Source organism: Colletotrichum higginsianum, chromosome 8 (assembly GCF_001672515.1).
Source record: "Colletotrichum higginsianum IMI 349063 chromosome 8, whole genome shotgun sequence".
In the NCBI taxonomy this organism is placed as follows: domain Eukaryota; kingdom Fungi; phylum Ascomycota; class Sordariomycetes; order Glomerellales; family Glomerellaceae; genus Colletotrichum; species Colletotrichum higginsianum.
The window spans coordinates 3,966,517-3,990,480 of NC_030960.1; the positions used below are offsets into that span (position 1 = coordinate 3,966,517).

The following is a 23,964-nucleotide window of genomic DNA, read 5'->3' on the forward strand; positions in this document are numbered from 1 at the left end:
GGTGCGTTGTGTGGCAGAGGGTGGGAGCGTTGAAGCGAGAGACCAGAAGAAATGCAGTACGCCCACGAACTCTGTTCGTTGGTCACGATCTCTGCTATTATAAGATCAGAAACCAGGGGTGCAAGAAAGTTCCGGCATTACCCTTCTAGGACTAGGGAGCTTCGTCCCTGCGCATCGTACAATACACACCCCTAGGTGAGGGCAGGATGATGGGAATTGTGGCCCTCGCCTCTCGCCGATTCGGGGGTGCATAACGTCAGCCAATTGTCATAGGACCAGCAGCAATCGAGATGCACGCGGTTCGTGGCTGGTTGACACATTCGCCATTGCGCTTCTCTCGTGAAGGGGGCGCGGGACGAAGGCCGGACAACATGCGCCGGGCAGCCCGGGAACAAGCAGCAAGGAGGTAATGCTAGTAGAGAAGACCTCTAAGTACCACGTTGCAAGACATAGATACCGTTAAATCCGGCATGACCCCTGCCGGAACTCGGTCGCAACGAATGAACTCGAATTGTGTAACGGGACTATCAGTTGGGCATGATCGTGAGGATTCCATTTGTTCTACCGGGATAGATCTGGGTTGCGAGTCAGTACAGCTCAACTCCTAAAGTCAACAGACACCTGCAAGCACTCACACTACTATTGCGGCCGCGGAACCGCGTCCGGTCAACGGGGAGCCTCAAGACGCCACAACCTTGCCCCCGCGAACCCCCCCAGACTTCCCGCATATTAGACCCCCTTAAAACTCAAAAAGGATCTTCCCAACCAACCCGCCACTCTCCGGGGGGGGCGTCTGTGCCTCGCCCTCGGTTTACCCTTTCGGGCAATCCGGCGCATGCGATTTCCCCAGGACCCTCACCGACCCCCCTCTAAGTCTCATCCAACTGGAAACATCCGCGACGTTGAGAACGGGACGAGTCTCCAGTTCTTTTCGAATCTCGCAGAGTCTGGACCTCTGGGGATCCGAGTCGCATGACCAAAAAAGGAGGAACGGCCAAGACAAAGCAGTTGGGAGCTTTGGGTCTCAAGGTTCTTTCTTGCTCGGGCTGCGAAAGGCCCAGAAACACTCGTCTGCCCCGGAGGGGTTGAAGCTCCACAGAACCAGAACACATGCTCTCCTTCGCCCCCGGCGGAGGGAAACCGTGGGGAGTGCGTAATAACTAATACGAAAGCTGCGGAAAATGTGGCAAGCCTACACGCAACCCTCTCGGAAGAAGAACTTCCCCCCCTCCCCCCTTGGGACGAGCCGAAGCCGATGTCAACGCTGCGGAGACGTGGGAAGTCCATTTCCGCAGTCCGGGGGAGAGGTGGGTTTTCTCACCCGTTTCCACCTTTCCAAGAAGTTCCAGCCGCCGAGCTGTGCCCATCTGTATTCAGACCCCAGTCGCCTGCTGGCCTGGTGACTGAGAAGTTCTGGCCATGCTTCGATGAGGGGCAGTGCGGCAATTCGCCGAGCTTCCGAAGCCATCATGCTGGTGTCATCCGTGTTGACCATGACAGATTCTCCAACATTGCCATGTGTGGGTTCGGTATGCGGTTTTCGGACACTTGTCTTGGGGAATTGGCTTCTGGTGTGTTCTCACTTGAGTGTCGCATTGCCCAGCCTGTGTGGGTTCGCACGTTCCACTTTTCTCCGGCTCTCTGCAGGCTTTGTTTATTGCTGGATGACAAGTTTCTGATTGTGACGATGTCTTGATTAACAGTTCGGTGGCAGACGCTGTGAAGGTGAAGTATATTCTTCTGGTAATCATTGTCTTCTCACCCCTACAAGCATCCTCTGAAAGATAGTGAGAAGAAGAAAGTGTATCTAGGCACTATTAACAGAGAAACGCAGCAAACAATGCACCTGTCTAGATCGTTGTCATACCCTTAAACGGAAAAATAGGACCTGAACCCAGCCTTATGTTGAAGGATATCAAAAGCATTGTTAAACACTACTACTAGCCTACTTGAATCTTGTGGCAACAGCTACGATGGCATTGGCGATGAGTTTGCCACGGTGTCGTTGGGTATATTTATCAGTTCGCCAAAGAAAGCCAGATGATTTAGCAAAGACGTCGGCTTCGGACCAGGACTGGACTCTTGGTAAAAGACACCTGTCAATTGGCTGTATATCTCTTTTAGCAGCATTATGGGAATTTATTCCTCTACAATAGGTGAGGACCAGAAAGTACGAACTGGTAAGCTGTCTTTACACCGATGAAACTCTGAACTCGATCTAATTAGAACCCCAAAAGAAGGTTTGCTGGCATATGCGCCGACCTTGAATGTGTTGAGACTTGCAAGATTACTTGTGGTAGACGAGTGAGAAACACAGAAAGATTCTATCACAAGTGCGCAATTGCTATTCACTGCATGGAAATCAAGCTATCAACATTAAGCAATTGTGTATTTCACAGACGAGCAATTTTCAGGAATAGAAGACTATAGTAGCACTTGGTGAATCTTAAGCTTGCTGGGACAGGATGTGCTACGATTTTTATCCTACACTGCAACCTATTATTGAATCCCGGCGATTGCTTACAACAAGGTCTGGCAGACACCACAAAAGTTCTCTTCTCACCCTTCACACTGCTGAAAGGTTGATCGGGCAGCAAACATGCACTTTCCAGGCAGCAAAAGTCTCGGCAAGAAACGGATCGACATGCAGTTTAACAGAATAATGTGTGCAGATATTTCAATGTTCCTACGGATCGGTGTCATTATTTCCAGAGACACTCTATAGATACACATATATGGCGGATCCAAGATTATAACTCATGATGACCTGGCGGCAGTTTTCTGAAACCATATAATCTGCTCGGGGGAACGCATCGACACATGGATCAAGGCAAGGCACATGATACTCAGCATACTTGGAGGGTGGGTAGCTCCATATGTTTTTCTTATGTGATCCTGAATCAGCCTTGTCGAACAAGGTACAAAAGAAGCCTAATTCGGTCTTTAAATCCAGATCTCCAGCTCAGCAGCCAACTCTAATCGAGTCTGTGTGGCTACCTTTGCAAACCGGTTCCTTTGGCTTGCTCATACCGCCCGATCCGCCGTTGCCCACGCTACCCCCGGTCCCAGTCTCTGGCTTCTTGGACTTCCCTTTCCCTCCGCCGCCACTACCCCTTGCTCCTCCTCCACCACCACCTCTTCCTCCTCCGCCTTCGAACATCTTTTCACGCTTCTCGATCTGGTTAACGTCGTTGACCGGTGCCTCGACGATGTCATCGTTGACGATGTTGATCGCATCGGCGGGAGCGGTCTTGCCGATAGGCGCTGCGAGAACGCCCGCGACGAGGGCGGACGTAAAGAAAAGGACTGAGATCTTCATCCTGCGTGTTGGTGATCGAGGTGGGATCTGGAGGTTCTCAAAGGCCTTTTGGTAGTTTCAAACAGTGTGATTGCCGAATTGCTTGGGATCGTTGTTGAAGTTTTGTGAGCTTTTATCAATGTCAAATTGAAGAGTTGAGTGGTTTGATGTTTCTCTTCCTTTTCTCTTACGGAAATATGCTGCGCATTTATAAGTTTGAGGTCTCGACACAGGGGTTTCGTATCTTATCCGTTTGTGCCCATCTCTCATCGTCGACTGAGACATGACTCCAAGAATTGAACTCCTCTGTCAGTTCTCATACAATCCCAAGAGTCATGCTCTCGCCAGCTTCACGCGGCCGTTGTGCTTGAGCAGCTCGCAGAAACCAACCGGCGATGTATCGACAGATGCTTGTGAGAGCTGTGTACCCAACGGTGCCCCACGAACGCTGTTTCACATGTCCCTTTTACTTGAAGTCATGTATCTGCATCAGGGCTCTCTCTATACATGTTTCGGAGTCTGAACAAGTCATCTTGGTATCTACGTGGGAAGATTCAAGTACCATTTCTTTTCCACAGCGTGCGCTCGGAAATGCCGGTGACACCCAGAGCACGTTTCAAATTTGTCTGTATCAACTGTCAGTTCCTTTGCGTCCGTGAGGTGCTAAGCTATCGCTCGGCGCAGAACGTCTGTAGAGATTAGTAGTTCCGTTGCTTCTAGGCTGTTGTTGTTCCTTGTTGCTTGTTGTCGATAGGGTCATTTCTCCCTATAGGAAACTCGCCAACGAGTCAAGTGAGTTCATGACTCATTGCTGTTGCCACTAGCCAACTTTCACAGCTAATAGGATTGTTATTATGAAATGAGTCATGAAGCTTTATTTGATTCTAACACTCGGGAAATAAAAACAACGCTATGAATAACAGATGAACTATGCCATGCCCGATTGCAGGCCCTTGATTGCCACCATTGCGCCCCAAGCGCCGGGATCGGGATGGAACGTGGTGTCCTTTTCCGACACGGCAACATACGTCGCCCGACCGAGCTTCGCCTTGGTCTTCCTGGTGTACTCGGCACCCTGGACCGCCGCCTCGACAGCCTGCTCGAACCCGCCGTCGCGGATGGCCGAGACAAAGGGGATCAGCACGTCGAGGATGGTGCGGTCTCCGACCTTAGCGGGCGTGTAGTGGCCCAGCTGCTCCAGGCCGGACGTGAGGGCCAGGGTCCAGAGGGACAGGATGCCCTGCGACCGCGCGAGGTGCGCGTGCTCCTGGACGGAGTTGCTGAGCGAGACGAAGAAGATGCCCAGGATGCCTCCTAGCGTGCCGCCCATCTTGCTCTCGACAATCTCCTCGAGCTCGTGGAGGACGGAGACGATGGAGCCCTCGGAGGCGATCCCCCTGTTCTCCAGGGCGTCGAGGAGGTGGGAGGCGCCCGTCTTGAGGGTCTCGCCGCAGTCGCCGTCGCCCATGACCATATCCCACTTCGTCAGGTCGGGCTCGGCGTCGATGACGGCCAGGCAGGCCATGCGCAGCATGGACTTGAGGGTCGCCGGGTCCATCCTCACGTCCCTGCTGGCCTCGATCTTCTTGGGCTCTTCGGGGGGAGATGTGACAAACTGCAACTTGCGGTCGCGTCTGACGGTCTGCGACCCGGCCATGGACTCCCAGTGCGTGTTGGTCTTGACGTCGGCGAAGGACAGGATCTGCTCGGCCGAGAAGGAGCACTTCTCGGATGCCGTCGTGATGTTCATGAGGGAGACTGAGAAGGCGGGGGCGTTGAGGGAGGTCTCGAGCGGGCCGGAGTACACCCTCGAGGGACGAATGTTCCACTTCTCGTCGAGCTGCTCGAGGAGTTCGTCGACCAGGGCGCCCATCTCCAGGTAGGAGATGCCACCAAAGTTGCTGACCAGCAGGATCGTCTCGTCGTTGGGGCTGAACTTGACGTATGATCGGTCCGGGTCGTTTTGGTCCAGGCAGTACCGCAGCAACTGGTCGACCAGAGCCTCCGGCGACGGGCTGGGCGAGACCTTCTTGTACCCGGGCTCGTTGTGCGGCCCCGTTCCCACCTCCACCTCGTCGGCGTTGAGCCGAGCGTGTTCTGAGCGGCCCGGCACGTGGCAGTGATCCATCGTCGCCGCAATGGAAACGATCTCGGACTCCACGGCGACACCGAGCTTGTGAATGTCATCAAGCGACCCGGCACCGGCGCCCGACGCTCCGCTGATGACCTTGAGGACGCCAACCTGCCCCGCAAGGCCTCTCCGACCGACCAGGCTGCCGCCCTTCTTACCGACCGAGACATCGTCGCCGCAGATGATCATGCGGCAGTTGTGCCCGCGGCTCCGGGCCTTCTCGGCCGCGAGCCCGAAATGGAGGCAGTCGCCTGTGTAGTTGGTGATGACGAGGATCGTGCCGACGTCTGATGGCACGCGCTCGATGGCGGCCAGGATCTGCTTTGCGGAGGGGCTGGCGAAGATGTCGCCGGAGACGGAGGCCGCCAGCATGTTGTTGCCGACGTAGCCGGCCCATGCCGGCTCGTGGCCGGAGCCGCCGCCGGACACGATGCTGATCTTGGATCTGTCGTACGTTGTGTCGAAGACGACGCGGTTTGACTGGTCCAGGGCGAGTGAGGGGTTGTATGAGATGAAGCCCCGGAGGGACTTGTCGACGAGACCCTCGGACGAGGTGAAGATGTGCCTGTCTGACATGGTTGTTGGGGGCCGAGATGTTGGTGTGAATGATGGCCAGCTGGAACTTGAGATGGTGACTTTCGAGACGACTGGTGTGGTATGGAAATGGAGAATCAAGATTTGTTTTTTTAATATGGCTTGCACAACATTACATCACGGCTTACACGGCCGAACGAGCAGCATCATATGGTTTGCGGTCGGGTGTTGGCTTGCGATTTTCCGGAGGCCCCGGTGGATCGGCCTCAGCTGCATGTCACCCCCGGATTTCCGCATCGGAAGATCGGCTAAGGCTCGATGGGACCAAACCACCCCTGACGGCTCTCCCACATTGAAGTGCTTGGTTTACTCTTTTATAAGTATTGCTGAAGGGGCTAGAACTCTTGCTCGTTTCTCTTGTCGTTCCGTATATTCAACTGTCAGTCAATTCTACTGTTCCTCACTTTCAACCTCGAGTCAATTTTCGACTTAATCATATCCCCAAACTCACCGTTCTCATCAAGCTCATTTCACCCACACAAACTCCACAATGGGCAGCAACCCAGTGCCAAAGTACCGCATTGTTGTCGGAAGCGATGTAAGCTTCACTCCTTTTATTGCCTCGTAACCCATCTGACCCCCATCACAGGAGGCCGGCATCAAGTACAAGGACGCAATCAAGGCAGACCTCCAGAAGGACTCCCGCGTGGAGTTCGTCGAGGACGTAGGAAGCCACGAGACCGCCGACAAGACGGCCTACCCCCACAGAGCCGCGGCGGCAGCGCAACTCGTCGCCGACGGCAAGGCCGACCGCGCGCTGCTCATCTGCGGCACGGGGCTCGGCATGGCCATCGCCGCCAACAAGGTCAAGGGCATCCGGGCCGTGACGGCGCACGACAGCTTCAGCGTGGAGCGGTCGATCCTGAGCAACGACGCGCAGGTGCTGTGCATGGGCGAGAGGGTGATTGGCCTGGAGCTCGCGAGGAGGCTCGCCAAGGACTGGCTCGGATACGCATTTGACCCTACCAGCCAGAGTGCTGAGAAGGTGCATGTCATCAAGGCTCTGGAGGCTGCTGCGTGAGGGGGGATATGTGGATAGAGGTAGCGGTCTAGCGGATTAATTGATGATTTTGAGTTACAACTTGTCTTCCATCGTTTTATGGTGCATTGTGACAGTTGTCTTTTAAGTGAGTGGACTGGGAGAAAATGAAGGTGATTTGTATTTGAAGCCTAAAAAGACGTAACAGAAATTGCGACGCAAATCATACTGAACACCCCCAAGATGACGACCACAGAGTATTGCTGTACCCTTGGCAATGTTCCACCGCCTAAGGCCTTGGAGCCTTGATGAAAACAATGTCTGACAGGGAAACCAACACATCGAGCCTCAAACAATAAGCCATAATCACAATACTCATCAATAACCAGGGTCTCCAACGTAGTTTATCCTTAAAAAAACAAAGGGATGGCAAAGACCGGATACAGTGGGTGAGCTCCGCTTGCTGCGGAGGATGCCTCCGCACGTGCGCCGGGTTGACGATGCGAATCCACGCTGAAGCGGAGAAGCTCCCGATTTTCCGCACTCACAAAACCAATAGAAGCACCTCATCACACGACGCAATCGGTCTCACAACAGACGCTACACGTACGTACGTACACGGGAATCTTCACGAAATCTTCACGAAATCAGCGCAGCATTGCATCCCTCAGTCTCACCATGGCGACATCACCGAGCCGGAGGCTCATCGGCCTCTCAACCAAGATGTATTTCCCGCTCCAACGCACGCTGGACTTCGTCGCCGCCGTCCAGACCGAACTCAAGGCCCTCCCGCCCCACGCCCTCGACAACGTCGACCTCTTCATCATCCCCGATTTCGTCTCCATCCACCCGGTCAACGAAGCCCTCAAGTCCTCGCCGGTCCCCATCCGGCTCGGGGCGCAGGACTGCCACTGGGACGACTTCGGCGCCTTTACCGGGGAAGTCAGCCCAGCCGTGCTAAGCGAGACAGGGGTCACAATCGTCGAGGTTGGCCACGCCGAGAGACGGAGGCTGTTTGGCGAGACCGACGAGGTCGTGGCGAAGAAGGCCGCCGCAGCAAGTCGGAACGGCATGACCCCCCTGATCTGCATCGGCGAAAAGACCAAAAGGGACTTGGACGTCGCGTTGAGCGAGTGCAAGGCCCAGATCGACCAGTCGCTGGCCGACGTCCCCGACTCCGCCGAGGTCATTGTCGCGTACGAGCCCGTGTGGGCCATCGGCGCGAGCCAGCCGGCCAGCGAGGATCACGTCATCCAGGTGGTGAAGGGTATCAGGGCCTTTGAAAGCGTCAAGAGGAGGACAGGCACGACGAGGGTGATTTACGGCGGCAGCGCAGGGCCCGGTTTGTTTGAGAGATTGGGTGAGGCTGTCGATGGGCTTTTCCTGGGGAGGTTTGGGCATGATGTGCCGCGCTTCCTCAAGACGGTGTCAGAAGTGGCTGCATTTCAGAAAGCCTGATCTTAGGAGGCGTTCTTCTGGCGTTTGGTTGGGTGTCTAGCTGCATGTCCTGTGTGACGTGGGAGCATGTTGTCCGGAGTGTAAGGTTGACATGGGACCCGAAGGCTGCATCCGATATCACCATTTCAGCGGAGAAGAGAGAGGGGGGGCAAATAGTCAAAATCCGAGAGTGGTAGATCTGACTTGGCTCGCAAACTCATCGGATTCACTCACCCTACTAAACATTTGACATGGGTGCTCATTGTTGGAGCAGCGAGGCAGATTGCAGCGAGCTCTGCTTACGCCGATGTGAGTTAAGCAGATGGGTACCATTCGTGACCAAGGCCATTCGATTGTGCTTAATCTGTGGCCAAGCCTTGAAAACGGCGTAGCCACGTCGCCTGCACCGTGTAGCATCATCGTGCTGCATAATAATCAGTATGCATGACGCCCAGTTGGAGGTTGTGACTCCAGGCATCCGCGGCCAGAAAGGACAGCCAGGACAGATTAGAATCAACCATTCACCTTGGATTGGCCCAATGCTCTTCGCAGCTGGGGATCAGCCCAAAGTTGTGACTGGACAGCCTGATATACGGGTGCCACTTTGTGATGCAGGCTGAGCTTCACACCCTCCACCAACCGCCTCCTGGCGGACTCTGCCTCGGCTGTGCCTTTTGTATGCATACATCGGCATTGTCCTCTTAATCAAAGTCACACCCACCTTGAGCATTATCCTGAAAGTCGGGGTAGTAATCTACCGCTGCTCCCCCATCGTGCGTTTTGAGTGTGTATTGCTGCGAAAGGACTCTGGACACAAGCCACCTGACCGGCCGCTTTCTACGACAACTTCGCCCTCGCATCGCAATCAGCTCCCCTCTCCAAGGCCACCGATTTCCCCTCATCATGTCAGATCCCCTGTCAATCGCCGCAAGCATCGCAGGGCTTGTCACCCTCGCCGACATCGTTTTCGATCGTCTGGTCAAGTACGGGAGATCGGTGAAAGATGCCGAGAAGGAAATCCAGGAGCTTGCAAAGGAGGTCAATCTCCTCGCCGGAATCCTGAGTAGTCTTTCCAGGCTGGCCAGGGCCTTGGACGACGAATCGTTTGACAGAAACCTGCGTATGCACCACATCGAGGCATGCAATGAGACCCTCGCGGAGATCGACAAGAAATTGGGCAAGATGGACAAAGATTCGATCAAAGACAGGCTGAAATGGCCGTTTTCAAACCGCCGCATCAAGGAATGGCTGGAGGAATTGTCAAAGCACAAACAAAACATCAATCTGGCCCTGTCTGCCAACACAATGGACGCCATGCTCCGACTCTTGGCGCAAGAAGACCGTCACGCCGGAAAAACGCTCACGGAGGTCAAGGAGACTCGGAAAATCGTCAGTCGCATCCACCAAGACTCAGAGCGCAAGAAAGTGCTAGAGTACTTCCTAAAGTACAATCCTCAGCAGAACTACGAAACGAGTCGTCGTCTGCGACATCCAAGGACTGGGCTCTGGCTCACACGACTTCCCGAATTTCAGCATTGGCTATCTACACCTGACTCCAGACTGTGGTTGAAGGGCATCCCGGGAGCCGGCAAGACGGTTCTGGCTGCGTCAATCATCGAGGCGGCACTGGGCATGAGTACGGAGACGACCCCCTCCGCGTTTTTTTTCTGCGACTACAAGGAAACCGACACTCACAAGCCTGCAACCATTCTCGGGGCTCTGGTCTATCAACTTGCCATTCAGAAGGAAGAAGCGTATGAGAGGTTAAAAAAGTTCTACGAGGAGCTGCATCCCTCAAACGGTTTACCTCGAGTGGCCAGCACCACATCACTGGAGCGGGTTCTCAAAGACATGACCAAGATGTATGACCACGTGTATTTGGTCGTAGATGGCCTCGATGAGTGTAGGGAGCTGACCGATGACGTGGTTGAGATGCTTTCTGACGTTTCCGAGGACACCGACAACGTCTCAATGGCACTTCTAAGCCGAGATGAGGATCACATTCGAGGTCTTCTGGAGGCGGACTTTGTTCCCTTGGAGATTGCCGCCCACAAGGAAGACATAACGGAATTCGTCACATCGGAAATTGAAGAGAGGATTCGCAATCGCAGGTTACGCATCGATGGCGCCGAGCTCAAAGCGGAAATTCTTCATGGGCTCATTGACGGAGCAAAGGGAATGTGAGTGAACATGCTGGGCGTAAAAGTCATTTCTACCCTACTGACACTCCATCCATAGGTTTAGATGGGTGGCTTGTCAACTGGACCATCTAGGGGATTGCGACTCAGATCAGCAGTGCCGTGATGCACTCAAAACTCTTCCTCCGACCCTGGACGAGACCTATGTTCGCATCCTTGAACGCATACCCAGAACCAAAACCAAAACCATTCAACTGGCTCTGAACAGCATAGCATATGCCGATCCAAAGCTCACGATCCATCAATTAAGGCAAATGCTCGCAGTGCCCGAAAAGGGGGCATTCCTAGATCCGCGGGCCGTCATACGCGAGGAAGCCATCACAAGGTACTGCAGTAGTTTTGTCCGAAAGTCGAACGACGGACGTTACCTTGAATTCTCCCATTTTTCGGTCCAGGAATTTCTGGAAACGGCTTCACTACCCAATTCAGACTTGGAATTCTTCCGACTCTCCAAAAAACGCGCATTTTCGCTGCTCGCCATTGAGTGTCTGAAGTTTATCCAACTCGAGAATTTCGGCCGTGCTTGCGTCGACACGGTGAGGCAAGATGACATGAAGGGCGAAGACAGTCCGGTTTCAGCACGCGACAAAGAATATCCAGTATATAAATACGCTGCCGAACGCTGGCCGGTATACGCCAGAGGAGAATGGGAAGATGCGCGTATTGTTGACCTTGCCAAATCTCTTTTCCACCCGAGTAAAACAGCCTGCTTCACTTCTTGGGCAATCGAGATTGTGGAACAACTAGAACTCTTCGGAGAAGGTAAGGACGCTGCGTCGATTGTTACACATCAATTATTCAGCCCACTGCATCTGGCAGCGTCCTTCTCCTTGCCACAAATTTGCTCCTTCCTCATTCAACAAAAGATGGACGTCAATCTCGCAGGCCCCGTCGGGACTCCGATGCAATGCGCAGTCCAGGGGCTCGCTGCTAATATTGGACTAGTATATATCGACTATCTCGAATGGTTTCAAAACACAGACGACGACGAAGACTTTGAAATGATGGCCACGGCAGATACCATCAAATGTCTACATCAAGCCGGAGCGTTCTTCCCTTCAGAGTGCACCTATCCGTTTCACGGTCAGACTTTGTACGGCGTTGCGTTCAATGTGGCATTTAGAGCAGACACGCTGTTTTTACCGATGACCCTGCTTCGCTTCGGTGTGCCGCTCAAAGAACGCGACCTTGAGAGCGCAACCGCCTACTTCATTAAGCAGGATAAAAGCGACCATGTCAAACATTACGCGAGCTTACAACCGTTTCTTGAATCAATGAATGACGCTGTCGCCCCATCTTCTTTGGAAATCCGGCTACACCGTCTGGTATGGAATCAAGCCATGTTATACAACCTGGACTTTGTCTGTCACCCGACGACAATTGATACCAGGATCTACTTGATGGAAGAAGACTTGGGGCGGCAAGCTGTTACAGCAATCAAGGTGGGAAGTCTCCCTGTACTGCGCAGAATTCTAAGCGACCCTCGCTTTGAAGCCTCAACTTGTGTAAGTGAGAACGGCGACTCGCTTTTGCACCTGGCAATGGCATCACCAAGGAATACCGTGACGTCTGTTATCGTCAAGGAATTACTCAATGCTGGGTGCGACGCTTGCGAGACGAATTCATTTGACGAGCAGCCGATCCACTTGTGGGGGCCCGACTGTGACGATGACGACGACACAGATGACGATACAGACTACGGGGCCAGATGGGGTACGACAAATACTTACTACGAGGTGGTCAAGATGCTTAAAGACAACGGCGCGACTTGTCTTGCGCAAGACGCAACGGGGCGCAACGCTCTGCATGTGCACGCTGGTTGGCCTCAAGGACTCAAAGTTCTATTGGAGCACTTTGCAGATGATATCACCAACGCCATGGAAACCATAGACCGCGACGGATATACGCCACTCACTCAGTGTCTCAAGGACGAGAAGGTGGATTCCGCCTCCATCCTTGTGGGACGCGTCTCTCTCAGCCCCGAGATGGTCCACTGCCCAACGCATATATTGTTACTTGCGGCGAGCGCCAACGCGAGCGATCTTTTCGAAACCCTGTTTCGTTCAAACGTCGTGGACAAAACTACTTTGGCACCCGGAGACAGCCCTCTGCATCATTTGAGCCGCCACATCACAGTAAGCTTCGTCCGACGCCTAAAATCCATCTACCCTGAGTCTTGCAGTTATCCAGGCGATACTTCTGGCAAGACGCCATTAGAGTCGTATATAGGACAGTGTTTACAAACCGACAAGGTGACCAGAATCGCCTCGGCCGTCGTGGAGGAATTGTCTGTCTCAGGACCTCCCATGACAACTGTTGTGCAAGGGAACATTTGGCAACACTTCTCGCAAACCGTGGTTAAGATCACACGCTCTTCACCATCCCACATAAACGACTTAGTGAGAGAAGCAATCTCTGAAGGAAACACCTTGTCGCGACTCGGGTACCTGCATGCCTACGAGTCGTCAGCCAGCCAGTCCGGCATCATCCCACTCTTGGAAGCCTTTTCCGGCCTCCCCGACCGCTCCATCGTCTTCATGTCCTTTTTCGCGGCCATCTGCGAGGTGATCTATCATTTCATTGATCAAACGCATTACTGGTCTGACATTGAGCGGTCCCCACATCTCACTCGTCTGCTGAAAGCAGCTGTTCAATCTTGCAACTTGAAACTCGGCAAATTCCTCCTGGGGAAAGGCGTCAGTGTCCACCAACGAGTTGATGGCCTGTCTGCATTGGAAAGCTTATGCCGGAACCCCCCAAATCACGATGAAGTAAAGAAAATGATCAGCCTTGTTTTGGACCATGCAGATAAATCTCGTTGGAACGAAACCAGCCCTATCAACAGCCTCCCATTGCTTCATCAGCTTCATGCTCCGGGCGCTGAGTGGATTGTGGCCGAACTAGTTCAACGAGGTGCAGACCCTAATGTGCGCGTCGATCATGGTTGTCGTGATCCGGTTTTGGTCTGGTATTTGCGTACAAAAAGATTGCAGTATGCTTCCGCCATACTGAGAGCTGGAGCAGACCCCAGTCAGACAAGCAGCTTGGGTTTTGATGCAGCGTTGGTTGCTGCTTGGAACAAGTTCTCTGCTTTTCTCCATGAACTGTACGACGCCTGCAAAAGAATCAAGACGATCCGATGGGACAGGACATGCAGATTGATGATAAATCTGGGCGGGGAGAGACACTTCGCAACGGACGTCAACGGACTCCATATTGGCGCTGTCTTCGGATCTATCAACACAATGGCCTTCTACATTGACCAAGGTCTCATCAGCAACCTTGACACAGTGTCATACTACGATTATACGCCTTTGCACTTCGCCGTCATAAACGGCCATACAAGCGCCGTCAAGTTTCTGTGCGCTCGAGGATGCGACGTCAATGCTCGATGTTCTAACGGAAGCTCGTCACTGCACCTTGCGGCAAGATACAAAAAGCTTGAGGTTGCAAAAGCCCTTATCGAGGCAGGGTGCAAATCGTCACTGGACTCGGCGGGAATGCGGCCCGGCTTCTATGCACTTCAATCCGATGACGAAAACCTCATCAAATTTTTCAAGTCCTCTGAACTGGATTCGGAGCAGCCGGCTTCAGACGTCCGCGATCATGACCCATTTTCGAAAAGACAGCGTCGAATGGCTTTTGCTGCAGCTTTCGAGGATGCCATCCTCGGCGACAACTTGAGTCGCTGCCAAGACTTGATTGCCAGTGGCTGCGACCTTGAGGTTCCTCTGAACAGCTGCGGTGGTTGCTCGCCTCTAGTCAAAGCCATCGAAAACAAACGGACCGCAATCGTAACGTGGCTTCTCGAGAAAGGGGCATCCCTGACCAGGACTATTTGTCACCTCAAAGTCCCTATCACTGCGATCCATTCGATAGTAGAGAATCCTGAACTCGTTGAGATCTTGCCTCAGAGTTTGAAGAGTTTAATGAGGGACGAGGTGGCGGTGTTGGAGCATTTTCCAGGCCTGATCATCGCTGCTGCGGCTTCGAATAACACTAAAGGTTTGGAGTTGCTTTTTGTACATTTGATGCGATACGAAAAGCGTTGCGAGTAAGTACCTCCAATGGCTTATCACCAGTCTCGTTCTCGAAACCAGCATCTGACGATTCGCGGTAGTTTTCATATTCCCGGCGGTTTTGAAAATCTGCTTTCTGCAGCCCTGAGCAAGAAAGATCAACATGGGTATTCTGCATTGCATTGGGCAGCTAGGAAGGGAAATCTGAAGGCTGTTAACTTGTTGCTCGATTCAGGAGCTGATGTCAATGCGTCAGCCGGCGTGTTCACGTCGACTCCATTGCATTGCGCTATTGAATATGGGCAAGACCTGGAGGCTCAGGTTGCTTTACGTTTGATCGAGAAAGGTGCGTCACTCGAAAGCCGTGATTATTTGGGCATGACTCCAATGTCGCTTGCAGCACGTAGGAGTAATTTGCCTTTGATCAGGGGGTTGAAATGTCTCAAAGCAGACGCTATGGCTTTAGACTCTATATCTTCTTCACCTTTGCTGTGTTCAGCCCTTGGTCTCGTTGGACCGAGTACTTGGGAAAACCGTGTCAAGATCTTCGCGGAGCTTCTGCATCTTGGTCATGATCCTCACGCGGTAAATTCGATTGGTCGTTCGGCATTTCACGCCGCGATTTGCCAACGGGAATTCATCCCCCTTTTACTAAACTTTGGCATTCAACTCGAAGACAGCCAGTCTTTTCCCTGGAACACCAAATCGCATCGACTTCCATTTTGGCTCACCGAAGGTTTCTCGTTGTTTCGGAAGACATTCAAGCGACAAACACTCTGTAACTTCCTGAACGTGGCACCAAACAATGCCTGGAGCCCACTATGTAGAGCGGCGTCTCTCGGTTGGACGGTGGTCATGGAGAATCTCATTGTCATGGGCGCCGACATTGATGCCGAAGGATGCTCTCTGGGTTCTGCTCTGATTGTGGCTTGCATTACCGGGCGGAAAGAGTCGGCCGTTTACCTGGTTCGTCGTGGTGCGGCGCTGTCCTACTGGGGGCCAAACGGGTTTCGGTCAGCACACGATGCCGCGATGAAAAACTCGTCGATTCTGAACTGGCTTCTAGTCGAACGGTTCACCGACCAACGGAAACTGACAGCGGCCAATGGTCTGGAACTGGGAGATGAACAAACTCGTGGAACATTCACATGGGGCGGGCCTGTGAGGGCCGGGTTGGTCATCTGTGGTACAATGGAAAGGTTGCCGAAGGAGTCGTCCCGGGAATACTGGTCCCGGCTGATGAGCGAGAAGAAAAAGTGGAGGGGAAAGGTCCTGCCGCCGAGTCCTGCACGTCGAACAAGCCGCCCCTCGAACTTGGTTCCTGAGGAACACGTACGAATCCACCGGGATGGCTATGAGGTTAGAAAGGAATCGGAATGAGGTGGGAGGCAATCGAGGGGGACTTTGTGAAGCCGAAGTAGATTTTTTGTTTTTGTTCGAAGTACAACGACTGTAAAGTAATTGAAACACAAGCAAGATCTCCGTACCTCATCTATTCTTGGCCGCTCTGTTCACCCTGCCCCTTCATGACTGCGATCCACCAAGCCCCCCTAGCATCCCCTCGTTCCTCGACGGCCACACATTGCCGACATTCGGGATGGCCCGGAGAGTGTCGAGGTTGTGGTTACCGGTCTCGATCACGACGCCGGAGAAGACGACGTGATCAAATCGCTTGACGACTTTGGTCCTCTCGTCGGCAGTCAACTTGGTGATGAGGGCTTCTCTGTCTTCGTCCTGTGGCGTCATGGTCAGGTCTACCCACGTCTTGCGTCGCTCTAATTACGGCGTTTGGGTGCTTGGACAAATTCGTACCTTGCTGCTGCCAAACTCGACAATGAACTTTTCGCCCATGACGGCCAGGATGCAGGGTACCACGAAAGCGAGGATGAGCAGTCGCATCGATCTCTGCGATTGATGATGATGAGTGACGTTGGAATACGGTGTGTCGCAGCGAAGTTGAGCGGTTTTCAGGCGGCAACGGCGCTTATGACAGGCACACAACACACACACATACAACATGCCACGTGCGGCACACTGTCATCCCATTTCGGGCGTGACATCACCTTCCTAATAGAGAACCGTGAAGGGAAGCCTACATGTACATGGGATGAGTGTGAATCCCGAGGAGGTGCTCGATTACACGTGGCTAGAATACTAGAATAAGCCACAGACAGTTTAAGGCTTCGACAATTGTCATCTATTTTGGATACATCCGTGCTGGACAAGAGCCTTTTTAGTGGTTTTGGTCCCAATTACCTACTTTATTCCGGGGCGGCTTTTACGCTACCTACGCGTCATGCACAAGAAACTATTACTCATTCGGAAGTAATCGCCTAAAGTTATACTGGAGACACCGGAGACTTGGAAAGCTTTAACGCGCATTTCATTGCACGAGCCTTCGTGAAGCGTGTCTCCGTGCATTTTGGATTGGTAATCACGACAACAACCAACAAAGTTGACCGCGTGAGAGACCATCCTCGACTTCATCGACTATCCGCATAGTCACGTTTTCGACATGTCGTATACCGAAGAGCAACTAGACCGCTACTTCCAGCACATCAACTACCCCCGGGAGAAACATGCGCCAGACCGGCTGCAACTCCTCACGGAACTCCAGGCTCACCAGCTTGCGAGGGTCCCCTTTGAGAGTCTGACGCTGCACTACTCGAAGCACCGACACATTTCTCTGGATCTGGAAGATCTCTTCGTCAAGGTCGTCGTGCAGGGCAAGGGCGGCTACTGCATGGAGCTTAATGCCCTCTTCGGCGCCGTCCTCAAAGGCCTCGGTTTCAAACTCACCAGCGTCGGCGGCAAGATCAAGGGAGACGAACGCTTCGGGGGATGGTAAGGAACACGTCTTCCGCGCCGCCACCACGCAAGTAACGCATCGCTCACGCCAACCAAGGTCCCACATGCTGAACCTCGTCACCGTCGACGGCCAGCGCTACATGGTCGACGTCGGCTTCGGAAAGGGCGCGGCCATGGTCCCCGTGCCCCTCCGCAGGGATTCCAGCCCCGAGTTCACCACCATCGCGCCCCTGCGCGGCAGGCTCGTCTACGAGAGGCTCGAGCAGAACACCGACGCCGCCCAGCGCATGTGGGTGTACTACTCCACCGACAGCGCCGACGGGCCCTTCCGGCAGCGCAACTGCTTCACCGAGCAGGAGTTCTTCCCCGAGGACTTCGAGGTCATGAACTGGGCCGTCATGTCGCGGCCCACGAGCTACTTCGTCAAGACCGTCCTCTGCATGCGCACGATCCTGAACCCGGACACCATGAGGGCCGAGGGCACCGTCGTGCTGCACAAGGACGAGGTGAAGCGGAAGATCGGCGACAGGGTGGAGGTCCTCGAGACCCTGAAGAACGAGGCGGATCGGGTCAGAGCCATCGAGAAGTATTTCTTCATCGCGTTGACGCCGGCCGAGCAAAAGGCCATCAGGGGCATGCCTCAAGAGCTGTTGGAAACGAAGTGAAGTTGGAGATTCGAATGCGTGTAAGCAGATGACGGATCAGCATCAGGAACTAAACAAACCACCGCAGTGAAGAATTCCATTACTTTTGAATAGCTATCTTATTACAAAAGGCTCTACTCAACTACAGAGAGACGACTGCTAGGGCACAAACAACCTGCTCTGAAAACACACCCGCAACACCGAGTACTCGTCCAATGCTACTTCGTCTCGGCATACGCATTCTCGGTCTGCACGTCCACCGACGCGTGGTGCTCTTTTTCGTGCAGCCGGTTCTCGAGATCATGACCGTTGTACCTCTTGCTGGCCTTTCCGGCAACGATCCAGCTGTTGCTGCTGAACAGCTCGTTCATCTCCTCGAGCGGGCGGCGGGCGGTCTCCGGCAGGAACAGCCAGAAGAAGATGGCGTTTGTGATGTTGCATACGATGAAAAGGAAATAGAATTGGTACCCCACGGACTCCATTCCCTCCGGGGTAACTTGGCCCTGTTTTTTCAGGTTAGAAACACCGAGAACAACAGATAAAGATGATCGTCGACTTACAATCATGGTGTTGAAGGCGAAAGAGACCATCGTTGCAATACTAACTCCCTTCGAGCGAGTCCTCGTGTCAAACACCTCGGCGACGATGATCCAGGACAGCGGGCCGCAGGTGGAGGAGAAGCTGAAGTTGTACAGCCAGGTGACGACGATGAACCCCCACTGGGCGCTGAGGTTGTTGGACTCTCCCGGCGGGAACAGGGCCAGGAGGACGGCGGCGATGATGAAGGTGACCGAGTTGAAGATGTTGCCCCCGATGAGGGGCCAGCGGCGGCCGGTGCGGTCGATGAGCAGCATGGCGAGCGTCTGGGCGATGATGGCGAGCCCGTTGCTGATGCCCTGGTACTTGAGCGTGTCTTGCGTCGCGATGCCGATCTGTTCAAAGATTCGGGGGGAGTAGTACTAGGATCCCGTCAGCCTACGATGCTACTTGTTCGTAAGTAAGAGGCACTCTTGCAACGCACTTGGATGGCCGAGACTCCCGTCATCTGGACCGATGCTTGGATGGCACAGCACAGAAACAGGCGGCGGAACGAGCTCCTCGACCGGAAGAGGTCCATGTACGATCTCGCTTCCTGCTGGTGCTCGATCTCCACCGCGGTCTTGATCTGCTCGTACTCGGCCCGGACGAAGGCGTCGTTGATATCGTTGTTGGAGTGGAGTCGGGCCAACGTCTTGAGCATTTCCTCGTCGCGTCCCTTGTCACCGAGCCATCTGATGACGAGACGTTAGTCATTGAACCCATGATGGGCGAAGCAATTCCTCTGTCCTGAGATGGTGACCTACCTCGGACTCTCGGGGAACAGAAAAGTCAACGCAGCGAGGATGATGGCGGGGATGTTCTGGATCGCCAAAGGGATACGCCACTGCGCGCTCGTGGTCGTGAGCTGGGTGTAACACCCCCAGCCGACCCAGGTCGCCACGAACGCCCCGATGCCGATCATGAGCTGCTGCAGCGCCGTGACCGTGCCGCGGATGCTGGGGTGCGCCAGCTCCGCCTGGTACAGCGGGACGATCATGCAGAGCGCGCCCACGCCGAGGCCCGAGATCAGGCGGCCAACCCACATCATGTGGATGTCGCGCGCGCCCGTCTGGAGACCCCCGCCCAGGAGGAAGAACAGGGCGCCCGTGACGATGGTGCCCCGTCGGCCCAGGCGGTCGCCCAGCGGCCCGGCGGCGCCGGCGCCGAAGAACGCGCCTGCGGTGAACATGGACACCACCAGGCCCTCCGTCGACGTGTCCGGGGAAAAGGCATCTTTGAACGTGTTTGATGCCACGACGGCGGCGATGACACCTGTTTCCGTAAGTTATCGGATTTTGTTTTGACAAGGGGAGAGACGCACCGAGGTCATAACCAAAGAGAAAGGCGCCGAGGGAAGCGAAGACTCCCACGAGCCATTGATACACTTTTGGTGAAAGCAGCGCCATATCTTCACAAGAATGAGTTCTGAATCTCTCGCTCGTGAAGTCGAACTCCCAGTGCTTCTTTTGACTATATGTTTTCCTATTAAACCCTTCCCCTCTTATATCTAGACGCCGATCCGGGGAAGCTCGTCCACCGATGTTGACCATGGGGAGGGTTGTTGGCGGGGGGCGGTGCTCCGTCTCCGCAATTTCGGTCGCTTCGGTGAGCCAAAAGCCCGGGACGGGCTCTGGTTCGCGCGGTTCTGGAGTCGGTTTCTTGGTCCTCGCTTGGCTCGCCATGGTGACGCAAACGGCCAAGAGCCGCCGAGCGGTGTCCTTGGTCAATGGCCTTGCTAAGAAGGCCGCCTGACGAATCAGCCCACGCCGACTTGGAAACGAAGACGGGGGCTGGTTCGCGCGAGACGTGACGTCGATGCTTTCCTTGCTGTGTAATCGCTTTACTGGCCTGTCACCCGATCCAGGGGGGACCAGCAGCACTCAGCCACTGGGTGCAGCATCGGGACGGATCTCAGTGGCCTCTCGGTAACGGTGCCAATCCCCGGTCGGAGGCCTGTATAGCAGAGCCAATGTGAGTCTGGGACGCTGCCAAGTTCCTCGAGAGTTTGACTGCGCGTCAATCGGGCTCATGTCGTGAATCAAAGATACATGGCATGTTTGCTCCAAGGCCTAGATGGCTACACTGCGCGGCTTGGGCCGGCACGGGCACCGGCGCAGCACGGGGGATACTGGCCCGAGTCCCATTTTTCCCGGGATTTCAATCCCGGCGGCGGTATCCGGCGGAGCAGCGGCCTACCCAGACATGGCGACCAGATCGACAAATCGACGTAATGTCGACTCCGACGAACCTATTTTCCTTGCCTTATGGAGTGATTACCAATCTGACTCTCATCGCTCTAATGACGGGAAATTGGCGCGCCAAGTTCCTGGCCTCTATCATGCGAGATCGTGCCTTTACCAACACATCGGAACCAATTTTGCGGTCGTCAACAGCGAATCGAATCGCCAAGTAGGAGCTCACATTTTGATCACACTTTGAACACTAACCGGCAGATCAAAAAGTCAACGACATATTATCTGCACCATACCTACTGAAGCCTCATTGAACAACAAGAACCCTAACAACCCCTACGAATCAAGCCACACTCATCGGCCCCGGTCAACAGGGCGAGCATTCAGGTCCTCAAAGGGAATGGGCGCCCCCGTGCCAAACTCATCCAAGATTTCGGGAGTGACGCCAGCGTAGTCGACAAGGGGCTTCCTGACGGCGAAGTCAGACGCGGGGACCTGGTTTCGAGATTAGTGATGGCCCGGGATATGGATGCCAGGGCTTATTTTGAAGGGATTGCACCTACCCAATTACCGTGCACGCCCTCCCGGATTCTGAAGGGAAGTTGAACGACGCTGATGGGGCCAGCCGTGATGTTCTGGGCATCCAAGATGACGAGGTTACCCAGTGTCGTCTTGTGATCCCGGCAGGAGACGACCAAGTAGCCATCGCCCTCCGGTGAGTCCGGGGTGCGAGGCACAAAGCATGGTTCCCCCACTGTTTGCTCCGGGCCGGCATGCCAGACCTCGGTGAGCCCCCCGTCGATGTCGATGTGCAGTATACCCCCGAAGCCGTTGGGGCCGGGCAACCCGCACCCGTAAGCGTGAGTGTAGGGCTTGGTGGTGTAGCGGTCGTCGCAACGGGCCAGCTCTCCGGGGACGTCGCTGATGATGGTCGGCAGCTCCAGCTCGCCGGGCTCGGCCTCGGGGTCGATCTTGAACCGGACGAACTTGCCGACCGGCGGCGGTCCGTCCTGCGTTTCGAGCTCGGGGTGCTTGGTGGGGAACGCCCTGAGAGCATCCGTATCGTGGAGGAAGAGGTCGATGTAGATGATGCCGTCCGCATCCTCGAAGTGGTTGCAGACGTGGCCCCAGTAGTGGTTCTTGAGTGAAGTGAACCACTTTGCATCGTCAGGCTTCGGGTTCCGGCGCGGAAGGATTCCGAAATGGTTGGGCTTCGCGATGAGTTAGTTCAGGTCAAGCTTCCACTCTATCACCCCTCTTCCGCAGCTGCAAAGCAACGTTAAGTGTCTTACAAGGAAGGGGTTTCGGCGAAAGTGTGTGCCGTTATCTTTCTTCATGTGTTCCAAGTCGAACTGGTGAGGGGTCATACCGAAAACAACGTAGCTAATTTTACTGGGTTAGCACATCAAAACTCACAAGCAACTTCAGGTTCTTGCAGAAGTGGGACAGACTTGTCAGTCGCAGCCATGTCGTGAGTCCAGCTGACGACAGGAGTCTTGATCCAGCATTCGTCCAGCACTTTGCCTTCCTTACTGAACCGATAGTACGCCAGCTCGTTCGCGCTGCGTAGTCGTGTCAGTTCAGCAACCAGGAACTATCAACACCGAGCAACGAACCCTATGCCCGAAGCTTCCATGCCGAAGCCCAGCATCTCGCCCGTGGAGACATCAGTCTTGGGATGGGCACAGAACGTCTTGGAACGTAGCTGGCCCTCAAAAGTGTACACGCCTGTGCGAGACTCGATCAGCTTTACTCGGTATTTCCTCGAACAAAATCAGATAGGGTATGGTACCGATGGTGTCCAGCGTGTCGGGGTCTAAAACGATCGGCGGGCTGTCCTCCTTGAGCACGAGCAGCTTTTTCTGCCACCACTGCACGTGGGTGTTCCCCGTCGACTGGACCTCGTCAAACACGCGGGGGTCCCCAGCGTACGGGTTCCGGTATGTGCCCCAGAGAGGCTGCCGGACCGCCCGCTCGTGGATGAAGCGCGGGGTCCGGACGAACTTTTGCTTGTAGTCGACGACGCCGTTGGAGATTCTCCAAGCGTTGACGGCGCCGTCGCCGTTGATCCAGATATCTTTCCTGTTGCGGTTGGTGTAAATGTAGTCAATGACAACACGGTAGAACGTGCCGTCGATGTTGGGCGGGATTTTGCCGTGGACGACGCAAGAGCCGATCTCAGCATCAAACCGGCCGGGATTGTTGACGGGCTGGGCACATTGGGGGTCGGCGACCTCGAATTCAAACTCCCTGCTGACGGGAAGCGCCTCCTTTCTCCCATTGATAGTGGCGGGCGAGCTAGAATCGACGATCTCGGATCGGCTCAGTCGTGGCAAGCGATGCCATTGCGGGGGAGGGAGCTGAGGTTTGTCTGACATTTCGTTTTCTTTGTGATAATACAAAAGACGAGAGAGGAACAATGTCTAAGAGATATACACATATTTGGACACGAAGGTGACAGTCTCACTTGCTTCAACAGTCTTTGGCCGCATCATGAGAATCAATGATTAATCAGCGGCATTCGCCATTTGCCTTTCACCGCCTTGAGGCGAACAGATACCAGTCGGGCAAAGTTCAACAAATCCAATGAAGCAGCATAGTTCCTTCATCCAAACAGGAGAACAAGACTTGACTAAGCGGCGCTCGGTTTTCTTTTCCATCGCCTATTCCACGATTGGCCCCAAGCGGGGAGATACGAATAGATCCGGCACACGCCGCCTTGACCATCCATCTGCAAGTCTCTAAGCGGCGGGTTCAAAGACCCCGTAGCCCGGCGTTCCAGTTGGCGGGGCAAGCAAGTATGTGTATCTGTATACCGATGGTTATCGAGAGTAAAGTGGCTTTGCGAGCTCGTGATACTGCCAACCTTGCATGGCGCCCTGACTTGATGTGCAGCCGTCTGAGTTGAGTTACAGTAACATGGTGCTGTCTGCCCGTATCTGGGGTCCCACAGGGGTGGGAGAGGGTTCTTAAGTTGCCCAGGTCCTGGCTCCATAACCTAAACTATAACTAAAGGTACCGAAGTGCAATGTTTTGTGATTTGGGGTGTCCTCACGTTTGGGTTTGCGACACTCCCCAGAAGTAG

The 23,964-nt window shown here is 54.3% G+C and overlaps 8 protein-coding genes across 8 annotated transcripts; 4 read left to right on the forward strand and 4 right to left on the reverse strand.

Annotated features, from left to right (window-relative positions):
- Window positions 1–2,962: 2,962 nt before the first annotated feature.
- On the reverse strand, window positions 2,963–3,319 carry CH63R_12164 (EC45 protein; the record flags this gene model as incomplete). The annotated part of the gene is made up of 1 exon (XM_018307138.1): window positions 2,963–3,319. The coding sequence occupies one exon, from the start codon at window positions 3,317–3,319 to the stop codon at window positions 2,963–2,965; it is 357 nt and encodes a 118-aa protein (XP_018153979.1).
- Window positions 3,320–4,226: 907 nt separating this feature from the next.
- CH63R_12165 (Dihydroxyacetone kinase) lies at window positions 4,227–6,005 on the reverse strand (the record flags this gene model as incomplete). The annotated part of the gene is made up of 1 exon (XM_018307139.1): window positions 4,227–6,005. One exon carries the CDS (start codon window positions 6,003–6,005, stop codon window positions 4,227–4,229), a length of 1,779 nt encoding a protein of 592 aa, XP_018153980.1.
- Window positions 6,006–6,513: 508 nt separating this feature from the next.
- On the forward strand, window positions 6,514–7,044 carry CH63R_12166 (Ribose 5-phosphate isomerase; the record flags this gene model as incomplete). The annotated part of the gene is made up of 2 exons (XM_018307140.1): window positions 6,514–6,561; window positions 6,613–7,044. 2 exons carry the CDS (start codon window positions 6,514–6,516, stop codon window positions 7,042–7,044), a joined length of 480 nt encoding a protein of 159 aa, XP_018153981.1.
- A 636-nt stretch (window positions 7,045–7,680) lies between these two features.
- Window positions 7,681–8,460, forward strand: CH63R_12167 (Triosephosphate isomerase; the record flags this gene model as incomplete). The annotated part of the gene is made up of 1 exon (XM_018307141.1): window positions 7,681–8,460. One exon carries the CDS (start codon window positions 7,681–7,683, stop codon window positions 8,458–8,460), a length of 780 nt encoding a protein of 259 aa, XP_018153982.1.
- Window positions 8,461–9,342: 882 nt separating this feature from the next.
- On the forward strand, window positions 9,343–16,435 carry CH63R_12168 (Ankyrin repeat protein; the record flags this gene model as incomplete). Its single annotated transcript, XM_018307142.1, has 4 exons — window positions 9,343–10,619; window positions 10,678–14,691; window positions 14,758–15,988; window positions 16,211–16,435. 4 exons carry the CDS (start codon window positions 9,343–9,345, stop codon window positions 16,433–16,435), a joined length of 6,747 nt encoding a protein of 2,248 aa, XP_018153983.1.
- A 736-nt stretch (window positions 16,436–17,171) lies between these two features.
- CH63R_12169 (N-acetyltransferase) lies at window positions 17,172–18,129 on the forward strand (the record flags this gene model as incomplete). The annotated part of the gene is made up of 2 exons (XM_018307143.1): window positions 17,172–17,500; window positions 17,562–18,129. The coding sequence occupies 2 exons, from the start codon at window positions 17,172–17,174 to the stop codon at window positions 18,127–18,129; spliced, it is 897 nt and encodes a 298-aa protein (XP_018153984.1).
- A 197-nt stretch (window positions 18,130–18,326) lies between these two features.
- CH63R_12170 (MFS sugar transporter) lies at window positions 18,327–20,369 on the reverse strand (the record flags this gene model as incomplete). The annotated part of the gene is made up of 5 exons (XM_018307144.1): window positions 18,327–18,611; window positions 18,669–19,067; window positions 19,130–19,379; window positions 19,452–19,959; window positions 20,009–20,369. 5 exons carry the CDS (start codon window positions 20,367–20,369, stop codon window positions 18,327–18,329), a joined length of 1,803 nt encoding a protein of 600 aa, XP_018153985.1.
- An 864-nt stretch (window positions 20,370–21,233) lies between these two features.
- CH63R_12171 (Lignostilbene dioxygenase) lies at window positions 21,234–23,257 on the reverse strand (the record flags this gene model as incomplete). Its single annotated transcript, XM_018307145.1, has 6 exons — window positions 21,234–21,374; window positions 21,443–22,090; window positions 22,172–22,262; window positions 22,331–22,441; window positions 22,496–22,607; window positions 22,672–23,257. The coding sequence occupies 6 exons, from the start codon at window positions 23,255–23,257 to the stop codon at window positions 21,234–21,236; spliced, it is 1,689 nt and encodes a 562-aa protein (XP_018153986.1).
- Between the last annotated feature and the right edge of the window lie 707 nt (window positions 23,258–23,964).